Source organism: Pungitius pungitius, chromosome 11, assembly GCF_949316345.1.
Source record: "Pungitius pungitius chromosome 11, fPunPun2.1, whole genome shotgun sequence".
NCBI classification, from domain to species: domain Eukaryota; kingdom Metazoa; phylum Chordata; class Actinopteri; order Perciformes; family Gasterosteidae; genus Pungitius; species Pungitius pungitius.
In genome coordinates, this window is record NC_084910.1 from 17,557,680 (window position 1) to 17,574,154 (window position 16,475).

A 16,475-nucleotide genomic window follows, 5' to 3' on the forward strand; every position below is an offset into this window, starting at 1 on the left:
CTTTTAATACATTAATTGTACGCTTATGACCAACTGAGACGTGCTGCTCCTTTTAAGTGTGACGTGACGTGACTGAACAAAGAAAGTGAATTTGCATTGGTGCCATTTTTCTTTTCTTCACAGGAATCAAACTAATCATTAGCCACTGTGATACAACCATCTGTCTGTGATACTATTGAATTATTCATAATTGAAAATGTCTGAGATCATAATATAATGTTAGAAAATAATGATAAAGGCAGGTATAACAATGTCTTTTCAGAGGCAAACCGAATTTAACACCTCAACAGTCAAACATGTCCACGCAGTGGTCAGTATGTTAAAAGGACTTAATGACATGCTTCTAAAATGTAAAGTAAACTACCTCTAAAAAATTAGAATGTTGGGAGGTTTTGTTGAAAAAAGTAGTTGTTTTGGATGTTGAGTAAAAGTAATAATATGGTGTGTCAAAAAAATCTAAAGATATTACATTAAAAAAGTAAATAAGAAGTGATGTGTGTAAGTGTTTATGTAAATAAATAATAGTATCAGGTTTTTGAATAAAATATTTGAAAATGTATGTTTAAAGATCATCCATAAAACTCTTATAACAATTCAAATCCTAATGTTAGAATAGAAGAAAAAATCCTATTAAAGTGCATTTAAAGAGTAAAGAAAAGTAAATGTTGAAATATATATTGAAAAAAACAAATGGCATATTATGTGGATAAAGGTTTTAATCTTCGGAACAAAAAAAAAAATCTTTTGTATTGTGACCCTTTTAATGCTCAACAAAAGCTTAGATGTGAAACGCGATGGGATTGATTGTCGTCTTCTGATGACATCCAGCGTGGAAACAAGTCATTGATTTTGGGTAATCAGACAAGGAAAGGTCAAAGGTTACATGATAAGATGGGAATGATCAAACATAGAGGGGAAGCAATGATTACATTGCACATGATCAGAGGAATATCAGAAGTAAAAGCAGAATAAATTGTCCCCATGAGTGCCAAGAAAAATCCATTATAATATATGATTATAATAATATATATATATAAATATAATTCATAGCATAATATGTAATATATAAAAAAGCCATGTTAGAGAGTATCAACAAAAAAATAGTATCTCTAAAAAAGTTCTGGTTAATGAAAATTCATTGGTTTGTCTAGAACATGTCCAGTATATTGATGAAATGTGTGCAGGATTTAGAAAAAATGTCAGTGTCATGGTTTTTCTATTATATATCTATGATTCTTTTAATCACTGTATGTATCAAAGTAATTCAATAAAAAATATATTATGGCTAAAGTATATGTTGAAACAAATGATTGTCGTAAAAAGCAATTTATTGTTTTGGAAGAAACATAGTATAGTCTTTTAATAAAAGCCATTAAAATTAAATTAAATCAAAGGCATTTCAATATTTTTCACTGAAAAGTCATTGACAATAAGAAATGTCATAGTATATTACAGAAGGCTGCATTTATTTATCAAAATGACCCTATATATTAAGTCACAAAATAATCACAGCATAGCATAGTCATATTATAATTATATAAATATATATCACGTCATTAAAAAACCATATTGTTTCTCAAAAAGTCATATTGTCTGTCGAAATTCTGAATAGTATAGTATGTCCACCAAAGTGATTCAATTCTTAAATAAGTCTGAAAAAGTTATTTCATAAATCATATTCAGTTATAGTGTCGTATTTCACCACACAATATGTCAAAAACAAAAGCAGTATGTCAAAGTGAAGAACTTAAAAAGTCATAGTATTTCATTGCGTAGTATGAACCAGCTGTCCTCCATTACAGAGGCCTTGGTTTTAGGTAGACTGCATCGATCCAGTGGCTGTCACATTAGCACATCTGCAGCCAGCGTTCCTACAGACACGTTATGCACCGCATGGCAGGGACGAAATGAAGAAAAAGAACCAAAAAGTAGAACCAAATTGATAAAACTGGTGTTTTTCTCAGTTTGTTTTTATATTTCAGCCAATAAATGACTTACAATAGGCTGAAAATACGTGGACCATATCGGAAGATGTGAAATGTCGACTTCAACACAATGAAAGAACAGCCCTTTGTGTGTCCTCACGCTGTCCATCAGCTGCACATTATTCCCCCGCTGGCGGCGTGGGGTCCCGCCCGGTTGGGTTCCGGCGCGTCCCCGGGCGTCTCCGCGTCCTGGAGCAGGTGCGCGTAGTGCATGGGCTCCGCGTGGTGGCGAGGGTTCTTCCGAGCGTAGTACCTCTTGGACGCCGCTCTCCACGCCTCCCTCTGCAGGGACTGCGACGCCTCCGGCAACTCGGATATCAGCGTCCTCCTCCTCTTGTCCGCGAAAGAGATGGGGTGAGGGTACCGGGAGTCTGTGACGTGCGGGACGGGGGCCGAGCGCGGGAAGAAGGGGCCCAAGCGGGACGGGGCGGGGCCCGAGCGCTGGAGGAAGGAGGGGGTCGGGTGCGAAGGGGCGGGGCCCGAGCGCGGGGGGTGCGCCTGCTGGCGGGCGACCTTGCGGGCGTAGTAGCGCCTGGAGGCCGCTCTCCACGCGGCCCTCTTCTGTCGCTGAGCCTCCTCCGTCAGCTCGGACATGGGCACGCCCTTCTTCTTGTTCCTGGGGAGGTCAAGAGGTCACAGAGGACAGATCGTCAGAAAGGACGCACCCCTTAAAACACTATAAACGCATTGTATCTTACAGGAACAGCGTGACCCCTCTAAGCAAACCCCTCCCAGTCCAAGCAGGAGAGGATTTTTTTACAACAAGTTTACACACATGCGTTAAAAATGACCCGACGTGTACAAGTGTGAGCAAAATTTTAAAAAAAAGAAGTAATAATTGGGTCAAAGTTTATTTTTATGTTTATTTTGTCACACATAAAATACACTTCGGGCACATTTGGGCACAACTTGGACCGTGTTCTCTTTGACTGCCTGCCTGACGAGCTCTGGGACCAGGTTCAAGACCCCTTTTGCCTCAGTCTGTTGCCCTGGATCAGAGCTTCATTTTCAGAGGACTCATCAGGCGAGTCTTCGCTCTCATCAAAGGAGTCTTTTTCCTCCAGGAGAGCTGGATTTCTAGACAAGACCACAACTCCAGCTTGACCATGTGGCACACGGTCATCAGCATCGGAGATGTCAGAATCAAGAGTTGCTTCATCTTCCTCATACTGTTCTTTATGTGGCATCGCTACGACTCTTTCTGATGTGCATGTGGCACGATTAGGTGCAGCCAAACCAAATAATATGTACAACTATCAGTTGATCAAGAATACAGTAATAGTGGTTTCATTTCAGTGACCTGGCTGACATGAGCTAACCGTAGCTAGCTAGAATAGAATGTCACGTTGAACTAGCTATTGTTAGAAGTGACTTAAATAACAATTAGCATTAGCTTGTTACGTTATGTTTACAGCTAGCTAAAGAAATTAGACATTTTACTCTTTCCCACCAGTTAAGGATGTCATGTTCTTAACTGTAATGTTCAAATGTTCAATTATATTTTTACAAGGTATCAAATAACAACAAAATGTGAAACAAATGTAAAATAAGACTTACATAAATCAGATGTGAAAAAGCAGCCTGTTTAGTTGTGTTGCATGTGAGCACAAATCAAAGGGTCCTACCAAAATTCACACTTGCATTCATTGGTCATTTTGACCCATGTGTGTACTTTATGTAGTAATACAACAACTATTTTTGTTCAAAATGGAAGACAGAGAAAATTAAAACGAGGAAGGAAAACACATGGAGCAGCCGGGATTCAAACTACCAACGTTGCGGCTCCCAGTGCATCACGTTACTTCATGCGCCACCATCACACAACGCATAAATACATGTATATATAATTTTGGACACATGTTGTGCAGGGATACAAATAAAAATGTATTCAAATGAAAAATATTTGTAATGATGATGTTGGGTATCAGGCTATTTTAATTATTAAATAACTCACCTGAGGTGTACGTCATGGTGGCCGTAACCGCCTGGCTCTGCATGGCGGTCCTCATCTAAAGTTCTGCTGTTCTCTACATTTTCTAAAGGAATCAGAGAGAACATGGACACTTAGATATCGACGCAACTGCTACTCTAATCATTTCTACAGTGGTGTTTGGGAATACGCACACAGGAAGAACTAAAGGTAGGACTAAAGGTAGGGTGCATCACCGTGTGCGCTGGCGCCCTCGTTGTCCTCGCACGGATGGCCTGCGCCCTCACGGAGCTCCTCGAATCTCTCGTCGCTCATTTCCAACTTGATTAAAACCGGGTCGATATCGCACGGCTCTTCTTTGATGACGAAGCCGCCGGGAGACATCGGCAGATTCCCGACTGCCTCCGACACATCGGAGGAATTGGAAGAGAGGGGGATGCAGGACCGGTCCGCTCTGGCGCGAGATGACGTTGGAGCCGACAGGTGGATTTGGGGGGAGACTTGCGATGGGGGTTTGGCAAAGAGGCCTACTGTCGAAAAAAAAGGATTAAAAAAATATAAGCGTTTCCATTTGTACATATTAAGTCTGTATAGACAAACATACATATCTGCCAAATATAAGGGGATGCTTCTAGTTTACAACAGTATGCGTATTCAAAGTGTACGTAAACAATTGTGGGAAATGTGTTTATCAAGTGCAGTCGTATTGAAATATAATATTTTCTATATATATTTAGCCTTTTATGGTCGAGGCAACATACAGTAACTACTAACACAATGTAATGGGTAAGCGAGCTGCCCCAACCAAGATGGCCGCCATGTGTGGACGTTCTATACTCGGCCGTAAGATATTTAGCTTTTATATACATCTATGCTTTTTATAGGCACTTTCGACGCTCACCGGACGTCCTGAGTTACACATAACCCCCCCCCCCTCTTCCGGTTGAGTTTCTGGGGCGGGGGGGGGGTCGAAGATGTTTAGGTCTGTCGCTCCTCCCCACCTGCGTCTAACGCAATTCTATTGGCTCGGACGATTACAACGAGGGATTGGACTTCAGGAAAGGATTGGCTGAGACACTGACAGGATAAATAAACATGTACAAACGCCTCTTTAGCTCTGTTCTGCTTCACTTTATCAAAGTTAAACTTTCATCATCCTTGTCTCGTTTATCCCTGTCAGAGGGAACTCGTTTACACAGAAACACTTCAAATGTTGGCGTTATTATGTTTTTTTCCCCCCGCACATACGGAGAGACTCTAACCAGTCGAGTATCCTACACACTCATATTTACGTACAATTAATACTCATTTCATAATCCTGGTGCTCTGCTGTCCTCTCTGCGTTGATGCAGCTCAGTTCAAACCCGCTCTCCTCGATCGTCTGCGCGTCATCGGGGGTCCGAGAGCCAACCGGGCTGCGCTCCCCTCCGAGCAGTCCGCAGGCGAATCCCCGTCGGCGGAGCACCTTCACCTCGCACTCCATCTCCGAGAGACTGCTCTCCAGCCGACGGATCTCTTTGTCCTTGTCGGCCACCATCCGCTGGTACTCGCGAGTCCTGGAGCTGTTGACGCCGTACAGCACGTTTATGATCGAGTCTATCGCCAACCGAATGGCGTTTTCCACCACCAGGGCTTCTTCGCCGCGCAGGTGTGGGTGCAGCGTTTGGCTTTTGAGCAAATCCATCTTCGAAAGTGTGGGTTTTTTTTTTATGTTGACACGCTACGATGCTAGCACACAATGCTAGGCTACCAGACGCTGGCGGGCTGCCTGGAACGCGCCGCGCTGCTTTGTTCACATTTAACACACAATTCCAAGGCGTCTCCCCGTGATGTCGAGGGTTAAACAAAACGAAAGAAAGGCAGACGTGTGTCGAGCTCACGTCTGCGAGGCTGGTAACCAGTACCGTTACAACAGAAGTGCTTCCTGCTTCCGTCTACTTCTATGGCATCAAGGCGTGTCCCCGGATGTCAGCCTGGTGCGCACAGCGCCGCCTGGTGGCTCGTTTGAAGGCGTACACCAACATTGCAGCCTTAGGGAAAGTGTGGCCGTACAAAAAAAAAAAACCCACTGCGATGCCATTTTTTAAAATCATTTTTTGTAAAAAAAATAACTGACTGAATCAGTTAAATGTGTCTCTTTTGGAAAACCAAACTACATGAATTAACACAACATGATAAAATAATTACGAAGGAACTGGTAAAAACAGAACAGAAAAACAAGGATGCATAAAGTTTAAGCCCTGATAAAATGTGTGCCTCAAGCCTTAAAAGCATCTGCAGAAGGGGAACACTTTGAAATGGTCAAAAGTTACAACGCTGCAAGCTGAAATTCTACCGCAGTGTTCTTTCAAAGGAAGTAAGTTGCAAAAAGTAGGAGCAAAAGAGCTAAGGAAGGAAGTAAGGAAAAGTCTGCAGGAAATAACCATCTAGGTTTTGTGGCCCATGGCTTCTTTAATACAAAAAAATAAATACAAAATCAAACAGTAAACTGTATATAAACTAGACAGGGCATTACATTGATAACATTATAACATTGGGTCTGTATCAAAAGTACAGTGTGAACATGTTTTGAATAATAATCTTATGAGCAAACATCACCACCATGGAGATGTCTTATGGTTTGTTGTCGCTGCTCTGCCCTCAGGCACAAACACGTTACATGCTGGGGGGGTTCTGTGCCGTTTGTTCTGGTTTTATCTGCCTTGGTGAAGATTATAAATAGGCTGTACACTAACTAAAAAAAGAAACAATGCTGAACTCCTTACTTAGCCACAAACAGGAGAAAACAAATTGCGGAAAACCCCTACACCCCTCCCCCCAGAATGCAACACCGCTGCGGGAGAGCACATCTCACACAGCAGCAACTTTTGCAGATCATCTGATTCTCATCACGGACTGAGGGGGGAAGGCCCGGAACACGCAGAGTAAAGTCTCAAGGCCTCCTTCTGGATCTCCTGCAGTGGTTGATGCTCTTCTGAAATGATATATGTGAGAGTTAATATAGGGCTAAAGCATTTTTCAATAATATGTAATGACTCAACATATGCACGGTAGTTCAGAGCATTGTTAAATTACTCAGCTTTAATCGCCGCAGAGTGACGCGACTCACCCATCAAGCATTCCACTCAAAGTCCGAAATGCGAGTTATGAGGGTTAGAACCTTTGGGTTCACCGCATTGTTCCTTCTGTTTTCCCGGACCTCTACTTTGGAACCCTTGTCGGGATTTATCTTGAAGATGCACCTTAGTTTGACACAAAATAAAACCACCGTTAGATATCAACAAAACAACAACGTGACGGGAGAGGAGGCGCCGGGACTGGCGTGCTGGCCGCCAGTTTCCACTCACCACCTCGCTGTGGTCGCATGTGCAAGTCTGTGACGATGTCACAAGGCCGCACACAGCCCACTTCCCCTTGCCGGGCTGTTTCTGCAGTACAGTGGTGCACTACTGCAGAGCCGTATTTGGGCATTTGAACAGCCGGGAAAACGACTGTACAAAGTGGTTAAGAGTTTTGATGAACAATCGCACTTAAAACAAATGGGATTTCAAATTTCCCTTTGTTCTCAGTAAGCTGTACTGGGTGTCAAAAGCATATACAATATATATTATATATACAATTATAGATTTAATGTGAATTCAAGAGCAATTCAAGAGTTATTTCTGTTGTGTATGTTGTGTTTAATACAAATCTATTTCTCCCACAGACTACACAATGTTCCGATTGCTGCCAGAAAACACCCAGAAAAACGTCCCCAACCAGAGGACCCTTAAAGCACGTTCACCTCTGAAGAAACTCCATCGTGGCCGCTACGTCCGCCGGGTACGGCAGATCGAAGACGAAGTAACAGACGAACATGGCGATCAGCGCGTCGGTGAAGCTCGCCAAGTCCTCCAGGATCACCTCCCGGTCCACGGCCACCACGAAGGCCGCTGCAGAGCACGGACTCGCCCCTGCAGCGCCGTTAAATACAGAAAAAGAGCCGCACGGGAGAATCCATCAGCTCAGGTGCACCCGCGTGCGTTTAGGGGGGGAACGGGGGGGGGCGCCGCTCACTTACCACACGCCACAATGCACGGCGTGGCGGGCAGGCGCTCCGTCCGCGCCCCGTCCGTCTCCTCCGACGCGTGGAACATCCTCCCGAGATCCTCCTTGAAGTGCGAGAGCAGCGCCATCACCGCCCCGCAGGCGCCGCCCCGCCCCGCCGGCGCCCCCCCGCTCCACCGGAAGAAGTCGTCGACTCTGGCCAGTTTTTTGCCCATGGCGTCCTCGAAGGCCCCGTCGATGCCGACGCCGGTCAGCTGTTCGAAGTGCGCCTTCACGCCGCCGAGGGAGAACAGGTAGGGCCACTCGTCCCTCAGGGCGCGCGCGTCCTTACCCGAGCGGATGTCGCTCCGCTGACACGCGAAGGTGTCCGACATCCACTGCCCGACCCTCTCCGTGTCCGCCTCGCCCCTGAGGAACATCTCCCGCAGGCCTCGCTTCTTCTGCGCATCCACGCGCGAAGGCCAGCGCTCCTGCTGCACACAGCCATAGGAGTTCCTCCGCCGCTTCCTTTTTCTCGCCACGCCGCCTCCGCCGCCGCCGCCCCCCGCAGGTCTTCTCTGCTTGCCCCACATCGTCTTTCGCTTGCAGTTATCCACTCTGTACTGAAGCTGCTTGGTCAAAGAGTCGTACCCGCTCCCGACGACCTCGTCCTCGATGATGTCTGTGAAGGACTTCGGATACGCCAGGACCATCTTGCGCGCGACTTCCTCCAGGTGCCTCTTGGACGGGTTTTTGCACACGTGGAGGATTTCGGCCGCGACGATGCGAATCATTTCCCTCCTTTCCTTGGCCGCGGGCCGCTGCTGGTTGTCCAACTTGCTCCTCAAAGCGGTGGGGAGTGTTCTCCAGGGGACTTGGAAATGGTAGTGCCAGTCGTTGTTGAGTTGCCTCTCCCTAGCGGACGGAGGGGAGGGGAGGCGTCCGGGTGAGCTCCGGGAGGGGCAGGGTCCGCCTCGCCTGGGGGCGACCCGGGGGGAGCTCGCGGGGGGGTCTTCCTCGCACGACTGGCTCGCGCTGCTCCGAGCTGAGAGGACACAGGATAAAGCACCGTGGGCACAACCAAATTAAAAAGGGAACAATTGTCTCCCTTTTCTTAATGAAATGCATTGATTTTACTTTCATTACAATATCCGGCTCTTTCTTTCAACATTTGCAAATAAAAGTCCAAATCAAAGGCCTTTTATTTTGGTGGCTAGCGGACACATTCTGTCAATCAATTGGGAAGAGAGACGCGTTTTCATTGAACTCTTTGGGGCCTCGACTTACTTTTCACACGTGCACGAAGCTTCCTTGTTTGAATGGGTTGGAGTCCGTCGGCGAGGTTGTCCGAGAAGGCCTCCTCAGTCGCGTGCATTGGAGCCGGCGTGGATCTCGACAGCGCCTCCTTGATGAGAGCGGCGATGTCATTTTCCACCGCTGAACGAGGGGGAAACGAATGGCGGGTGAAACGGGGGAACGGGGATGTCTGGATCATTGCAAAAAGTACCGTGACTAATACCATGCAAACAGCGTTCATAAAGTATTTCCCTCTATCCTTATGTCATCTGCGGCTTACTTTCTTCCGCAGGTTTCCCCGTGTGCAGAAAAGTATCTTCATCCAGAAACGTCCCCTCGCACAGCTCCCATTTGATGCCCGTCTCCATGTCGGAAGATTCCTCCTTGATAAGGGAGGGGGTGCCTCCACCCTGGCACCAAGGGGTCTCAGTCTGGCCGCGTTGGTGGGGAAAAGCCCCCACCCCGTCACGGCACTGTGGGGGAACGGCGTCGAGACCTGATGAAGCAGATTTACCGGAGAGAGAAGTGATTGGGTGGGCTTCCTGTGGCTCTTCAGGGGGGATTTTGTGTAGTACTCGGGTGGTGATACCGCAAGGTAGAAATACCACCTAGAGGTGTCAAATGAGGGCCAAAGTATCTACTTAAGATCACATTTCACTCCATAATTGGATTATAACTAATGATGCATTAATGCATATTCACGGAGAATATTGCAAGTACTTCGTTGATATACAATACCAATGAACTAGTGATGTGATGAACGAGTGAGTGAAAGACGTGTGTTTAAGAATCACTGAAAAGAAAATACTCCCAAGTGTGCAGAAATGGAACAGGTCATTTCATCTCACATACTCACTTTCGGCATCGGAGCCGTTGACCGGCTCGCCGTACTCCAGCCGCGTCTCGCCGGAAGGAGCGCGCGGCTCCGCCTCCGCGTGCGCGTGCCTCAGGCGCATCTGCACGCGCAACAGCCTCAGCTCCCCCTCGCTTTTCTCCAGTCGACCCTCCAGCCTCCAGATCTCCCGGTCCCGGTCGGCCACCATGCTCTGGTACTCGCGCACTCGGCGGCCGCACGCGCCGCGCACGGCGCTCACGGCGGCGCGCAAAGCCGCCTCGATGGCGCGCTCCACGGCCGCGTCCTCCTCCTCCTCCTCCTCCTCCTCGTCCGGTGAACCCGCGCGCGACTCGCACAGTTTGGTGGTTCCGCTCATGGTTGCTCGCTCGGAAAAGGGAGCCCCGCGGGATGTGACCACGGCTCGCGGTTAATCTCGGAGTTATTCGCTTGAAACACAGATTGAACGCACACGAGATTAAAGGTTCTCTCGCGGGGTTCGTGGGTCGAGTTTTCGCTCTTTTCCTATTTTTTCCTTTCTTCTTATTGACAGACCAACGTTTGACGCGTTACCGCCACCAAGTGGTGAGGAGGGTGGACGGCTGGTATTTAATAAAAAAGGGAGCTCATATTTGATCGATATCTTGTTTAAGATACTGAAACATTAGTTTATAACTCTTACTGCTCGAGTTGAAAAACGAAATTACCCCAAAACCTCCAGTTTGGTGTGTGTATATATTTCGTAATTTGTGGATATATTTCGTAATTTCGTTTTTCTGAGATAGAACAGGGTAAAAAACAAGACATGAAACTAACTAAAATACTAATTTCCCCATTTAGGACGACTAAAGAACCAGTAGGTAATGATACAAACTACTTTAATCGGGAAGCTTATCACAACTGTGATATGAAGCAGAAGGATTAATATGCACAGCCATCACGTCAGGCAAAGGTTATTGATAACTAAAATATTACTAATAATCATTATTTAGATTTATTCACAAAAAACTCATTTCAAAATAGAATCTCAGATACATTTATTCGCAATAATGGAAATATTAACTCAATTCATTTAGTACAGCGCCAAATTACTATTTACAAATGTAAGCATTTAATAATGTAGCATAAGCATTCATCCAAGTAAGTACATTTACCCAAGTACATCCCGACGTCTACAGGCCAAACAGCGACAAAAATGCCCAGTAAACCAAAAACTCACTATTCACCATGAAACCGACATAGACAACTCAATGACAAGGGACACACCTGGTTTAGATACACCGGGGAGTCCGGGACGCGGCAGACAGTCGGGGCCGGAAGTGAAGCTGTCCCAGGGACACAAGACGCACGAAACTACAAAATAAAACCGGAAAAGACACAGACACACAAAACCTGCACTTGGCTAAATGAAAACGCGCTGCTTGGAAGAGACAACTTGCAGCACCTGAGGGTGCACGTGCCTGTCCAGTACCACCCAACTGACCACGTGTTACTCCTCCTGCAGGGAATCAGGTGGAAACATTTAGGCTGCCCCCCCCTTGGGACAGCAAAACGGGAACAAATCCTCCTGCCGTTTTGTTGAGGATGCAGTAATCAACACAGACACGCGGCGGGGGGCAGTCCGCCACGGGACTGTTCGGAAAGCTGCTCTCTGGGCTCTGGGTCGGATCCGCACAACTGCAGCCGGAGTCCTCGCTGCTGACGTCGAGGAAATCTTCGGGCGGGGCGGAGACGACCTCCGCCTCCTCCTCCTCGGCGGCGGCGGCGAGGACCCCCCAGAGAGAGCAGTGGAGCCGGGTGTAAGGAGCCCCCCCCGGACAGACCGCGACCAAGGGCGCAGTGGCCTCGTGCACCCCGGGTAAGCCCACATAGGAGGTGTGACACTGCGCCAGGGCCAGGTGCGCCGTCGGGTCGGAGAACACGCGCAGCTCCTCTGGGTCCTTCGTGGCGGGTTTGGGCTCCACGGTCACGGCATCGAATCCAGCCAGAATCTCCTCGGTTTTGTACGTCAGTGCGAACCCGCCTTTGGGCTGGAGCCATTCCTGCAAAGGCAGAGGCATTAAAACACAACGGATTCACCGGGGCACATGTCAAACACGTTTGCAACTCGTGAGCCAAAACTAACCACTACCACGTGTTTTTTAAAATAATATTTATGTGTGATTCCCTGCGTCTGTCCGCGGCTAGTCCCGACACAGCAGGGGACACACCTGGTGGACGTCACTGCGCCACTTCTTCTCTGGATTACTTGCATTGGGGGTCGCGCGCGCGCGCTTCTGCGCCACAAGGTCGAGAGTGGCCCGAGAAGACGTCGTCACCTCACCTTGAGATCGCCTCCATGTTGTTGAAATAAAGGTTGGAAGAAAGGCGCTGGCGTCGGTGTGTGGGACAGAGATCGTATCTTCTTTCTGTGGCACAAACCAAATGGACTTTTTCCCTTTATCTTTTTCTTACGTTGAATAGGATCATCTTATATTGACACTTTTGCAAACATTTCAAAAGGACAGATGACTACTTTACCTTATTGCGGGCTTGTTGAGTACAAACAGCATGACCCCAACAGCCAGACACACGGGGCCCAGAGTGATCAAAATGAATAACTTATTATCTTCGTCGTCTTCTTCTGAGAAGTAGTGAAATAAGATTTTGTAAGAATTTGTGAGTCATACTGCAGAAGTCATCCAACCACGGGGCTGATTAATCATGATCAGAGTTGTTTAAGGTCATCGAGCCTGACACATGTGAAATTCACCTTCTCCTCCTTCATTTTTCCAGCACGTCGATGGACTCCACTCACTCCAGACCGCTCTATATCCCTTATTCTGCGGTTTAGATTTCACTTTAACGCAATATGTAGTGCGAGGATTTAATTGAGACTTTAAAATAAATACAGATCTGTTGGGTGAATTGAGCTCAGAAGGCTGAGGAAAAGAAGACATTTAAACAAAGGATTATTGTCAGGTCTTATCAAGGCACAACTTGTCGTGTCAAAGTATGGTTATTACCTGGTGTCTTACTTTGGCCTCGGCGCTATCAGATGTCTGAAGTAGGAGCCTGTAGTCAATGTCATTCTTGAGGTATCGGTGTTGTTCATACCCACTTTTCCAAGTGATGTCGGCGGCCTCTGGCGTCTCCTGCACCTCGGGTCGATGCGGCGCCGTCAGCTGGACTGATCACAGATGTAGAACAAAGCACATCATGACACATCACAATCTCACCAACACAAACAAAGGATAACCAAATGTTTGTCATTTAGTATCTATCTTCACTAACAAATGAACAGTACATAGGGAATATCCTTGTTTCTCCCAATATTCTTGTGTGATTTTATGGCTCCAGATTCATGCCTGTAAACCAACGCAGGCATCAACGCCCATGTGACGGCGACAGGGACACACTTCATCAGTAATTGATCGCAATGAATCCATGCTTACTGTTCTGTGCAGGTGTAAATGCCTTTTTTACGCCGCAACAGACAGATCCATGACAAAGTTCTATGTCATATTCATCCTCACTGCTGAAGAGGTCGTCCGGCGGCTGACCCATGACGCACAAACAGCTGTAGCCGCGGTCCGTCCTCAGGAGCGGACAGGAGAATCTCTCATCGCTGTCCAACAGACTGACAGAAGGAAGAGGGTGAATGGACCGGAACGAGTGAACCGTCGTGCTTTCGCACGATGCAGGGAATGAAATTACCTGAAATTCAGGCTGTAGGTGGTGTTGGACCCCACAGGATCACCAGTGGTGTCCAAGGCACAATGGACCGCTTTCCAATAGGCCGACGAACAGGATGCATTAACTACAACATGGAGGTGGGAGGAAATGATCTTTTCTGTGTACATCGAGACTGTGATTTTTTTGTTGTTACGAGTATTCAGATCCTTTACTTAAGCAAACATTTGTTATTAGTGTTATTAAATCCATAAAAGACAGGATGATTGGACCTCTTGGAACCCGCCTCGGCAGCTCTTAGTTGAATCACAGAAAGATGAGACCAGATAATTTGACTTGACATTCCCTCTGAGAGCGTTTCACCGTGTGAATACTGACAACCAAGCATTTTCTTCCACACACAAGAAGTTCAGGGCAAAACGTGTGTGTGTGTGTGTGTGTCCCGACCAGCGAGCTGTACCTGTGATGCAGCTGCTCAGTCGTTGGATGCTGCAGCAACACAACAGCAACAGGAGCTGCAGACACTTCATGACTGCACGTGACCATCACACTGGGGACGAGAAGGAAACGTTCTGTAGTACCGGACATTTAGCATTCCATAAAACTATAAATTCTATAAAATACACTCATGATATGTATACAACCTCATTCAGAAATACAACTGCAATTCACGTTATTTGAGCAAAGACAATGAAATCATGCGTCTGTGTGTGTGTGTGTGTGTGTGTGTAGGGAGGGAAGGTGCTGTTACCTGCTGAAGTCTCAGACAGTGAATGACAGATGGAACGGAGTTTAAACTTATCAATGGTTACATCACGGGAAGTCAGACCTCAGTCGTCACAGTGGTTTTTTTTTTCTCTTCTTTAACCTTTTTTTCTTTGGTTCTTGTCAGCTGCGCTTTGGTTGTTTTTTGTTGTGTGTCATTATTTCTTGGTGATTAATACGGGGCAAAACGTGTGACCTTTCTGGTGAATCGAGACGTTTTGCCTCACTGCTGTTTAGGGGATCAAGTTTTTTGAGGGGTTTTATGAATCAACCACGTCAAAAGACATTTCTGTTTGAGCGGCAGGCTTCCTCTCCACTGGAAGGAATAAACACCATCCTACAAAAAAGGTTTCCTCGTTTGGTGTTTTGATGACGACGGCGGCGGCGGCGGTGGTGGAAGAGCAGTGGCGAACCATCTCCCACGGTGTGCGGGTTGTCAGCCGGGTCCGGTGACTGCGAAGGGCGCCGCTCGGCGGCCTCTCACGCCACGTGCGGAAACACATGGCGGTGCGTGCAGAGTTTCAGGTGAAAAATTACCCTTTTTAAATAAATCAAAAGTCCAAAACTCAAAAAATCCAAAGACCTTCGAGAGGAAAAAAAAACAACAACCCAAAGACACGACACAAATGCAGGAGACTGACATGGCTTAAATACACAGGTAAGGTGCAGGTGATTGGACACAGGTGGAAACAATCATCGACACTGCAGACAATCACAGGTGAAGACAGGAGGGGGCAGGAAGTGAAGTTACCCCAAGGGACACAAGAGACATGACACTACAAAATAAAACAGGACCTATGAACCCAAACCGTGACACACATGTATTCATTGGCTTTTTGCTTTATTCTGTCAACTGTCATCATTTAATCAGCACACACATATAGGAAGAAAAAGGAAACATCCCAATCAATGCGAAAACCCAATTTACATTTAACAGCAAATAAATTAAAAATTCTCTTGGCAATAAACACTCGAAAAAATACTGTACACAAGAGTTAATTTTCAAAGAGCTTTACAGATTACGCAAGAAACAAATGATTAGAACAACAACAGTAAGCAAGGCTGATGTACAATTCTTTACTTCTATCTAGACCTGCTAGACCAGGAGTCATGAAGCAGGAGGTCGGACTCCAATGAAGGGATCACTAAATGTGCATTATCTTCTCAGCTTAAAAAAACTGGACCAGATCTCAGGCCTGTTCTGCTTTCCTTTACTTGGGAAAACTCTCATCCCATCGGGGGAACTGAAACTTGTCATTTGGACCCTTTCAGAGCAACCTGTGACTTTTACTGACGTGGTTTGTGTGTGCTAATGTGTGCCTTGTTTTTTCTTCAAAGTGACTCTCTTAACATAAATGTCACAATAATACAATAACATATATTGGGGGTCAATGACTGAAGAGAGGAGTGATTTGGGGTATTTAGCATATTCATTGCCAATATGCCAAAACTCCAAAATGATCAAAAAACAGCAAGCTGCAGACTTATTTTATGTTGTATGCTGTAAGTCAAAGTCTCCATTATGTTAAACACTCCAAAGTGCTGTATTTCTTCTACAGAACCTTCAATCCCTCATATGTTAAGTTCCCCTCCACTCGAAGACGTGTTTTGCTTGAGTTACGTCACTCGGATGTTCAAACGTTTGCCACCAGAAGGGTATTATTTCCTGTCTACCTCATGTTGACTTGATTTTTTTTTTTTTTTCACCAGGTCAAGACCTATTATCTATTATTATAAAACGTCCTCCAGCATGCTCTTCTCACTGAGATCAAAGTCAAAACAGGATGGACGGTTGCAGAGGTTACTGAGAAAATGTGCGCTGGAAATAAAGACATTATCTGAGATCTTGATAAGGCAGCGAGCATTTTGGAGCCAAGCTGATGACTCATTTAAGATAAAAGAAAGCTGTGCAAACAGTGACGAAGATGACAAAAAAAAAATCCACATTATTTCCACACATCCACGCTGA

General features: G+C 46.2%; 3 protein-coding genes across 5 annotated transcripts; all 3 read right to left on the reverse strand.

Moving 5' to 3' along the window:
* Positions 1–938: 938 nt before the first annotated feature.
* Positions 939–5,868, reverse strand: LOC119197070 (uncharacterized). 2 transcript variants are annotated; one of them, XM_037453029.2, is made up of 4 exons: positions 5,212–5,868; positions 4,152–4,442; positions 3,940–4,021; positions 939–2,601 (listed from the first exon to the last, which is right to left on the reverse strand). In XM_037453029.2, exons 1-4 carry the CDS (start codon positions 5,597–5,599, stop codon positions 2,094–2,096), a joined length of 1,269 nt encoding a protein of 422 aa, XP_037308926.2. In that variant the 5' UTR covers positions 5,600–5,868; the 3' UTR covers positions 939–2,093. The 2 variants fall into 2 exon arrangements, with proteins under 2 accessions (XP_037308926.2, XP_037308925.2); XM_037453028.2 differs by having other exon boundaries at positions 940–2,601; positions 4,152–4,445; positions 5,212–5,867.
* Positions 5,869–6,342: 474 nt separating this feature from the next.
* LOC119198156 (uncharacterized) lies at positions 6,343–10,758 on the reverse strand. Of its 2 annotated transcripts, none has more exons than XM_037455060.2 (7): positions 10,094–10,758; positions 9,518–9,733; positions 9,229–9,378; positions 7,976–8,986; positions 7,700–7,868; positions 7,025–7,157; positions 6,343–6,889 (listed from the first exon to the last, which is right to left on the reverse strand). In XM_037455060.2, the coding sequence occupies exons 1-6, from the start codon at positions 10,446–10,448 to the stop codon at positions 7,028–7,030; spliced, it is 2,031 nt and encodes a 676-aa protein (XP_037310957.2). In that variant the 5' UTR covers positions 10,449–10,758; the 3' UTR covers positions 6,343–6,889; positions 7,025–7,027. The 2 variants fall into 2 exon arrangements, with proteins under 2 accessions (XP_037310957.2, XP_037310961.2); XM_037455064.2 differs by having other exon boundaries at positions 9,229–9,427; positions 10,094–10,234.
* Positions 10,759–10,911: 153 nt separating this feature from the next.
* On the reverse strand, positions 10,912–16,416 carry LOC119198158 (interleukin-21 receptor-like). Its single transcript, XM_037455065.2, has 9 exons — positions 14,493–16,416; positions 14,202–14,291; positions 13,766–13,868; positions 13,504–13,688; positions 13,087–13,238; positions 12,822–12,990; positions 12,590–12,692; positions 12,393–12,477; positions 10,912–12,111 (listed from the first exon to the last, which is right to left on the reverse strand). The coding sequence occupies exons 2-9, from the start codon at positions 14,269–14,271 to the stop codon at positions 11,578–11,580; spliced, it is 1,401 nt and encodes a 466-aa protein (XP_037310962.2). The 5' UTR covers positions 14,272–14,291; positions 14,493–16,416; the 3' UTR covers positions 10,912–11,577.
* Positions 16,417–16,475: the final 59 nt, after the last annotated feature.

Coding starts and splice junctions, on each gene's coding strand:
- LOC119197070 (XM_037453028.2), bottom strand. CDS start 5,599: ATGGATTTGCTCAAAAGCCAAACGCTGCACCCACACCTGCGCGGCGAA. Junction 4,022..4,151: donor CGAGGGCGCCAGCGCACACG/GTGATGCACCCT, acceptor TGATTCCTTTAG/AAAATGTAGAGAACAGCAGA. Junction 2,602..3,939: donor CACCATGACGTACACCTCAG/GTGAGTTATTTA, acceptor TGACCTCCCCAG/GAACAAGAAGAAGGGCGTGC.
- LOC119198156 (XM_037455060.2), bottom strand. CDS start 10,448: ATGAGCGGAACCACCAAACTGTGCGAGTCGCGCGCGGGTTCACCGGAC. Junction 9,379..9,517: donor GGGGAAACCTGCGGAAGAAA/GTAAGCCGCAGA, acceptor CCCCTCGTTCAG/CGGTGGAAAATGACATCGCC. Junction 7,158..7,699: donor ACGATGGAGTTTCTTCAGAG/GTGAACGTGCTT, acceptor TGTCAAACTAAG/GTGCATCTTCAAGATAAATC.
- LOC119198158 (XM_037455065.2), bottom strand. CDS start 14,271: ATGAAGTGTCTGCAGCTCCTGTTGCTGTTGTGTTGCTGCAGCATCCAA. Junction 12,991..13,086: donor CTGATAGCGCCGAGGCCAAA/GTAAGACACCAG, acceptor TCTTTTCCTCAG/CCTTCTGAGCTCAATTCACC. Junction 12,112..12,392: donor AACATGGAGGCGATCTCAAG/GTGAGGTGACGA, acceptor CTGCCTTTGCAG/GAATGGCTCCAGCCCAAAGG.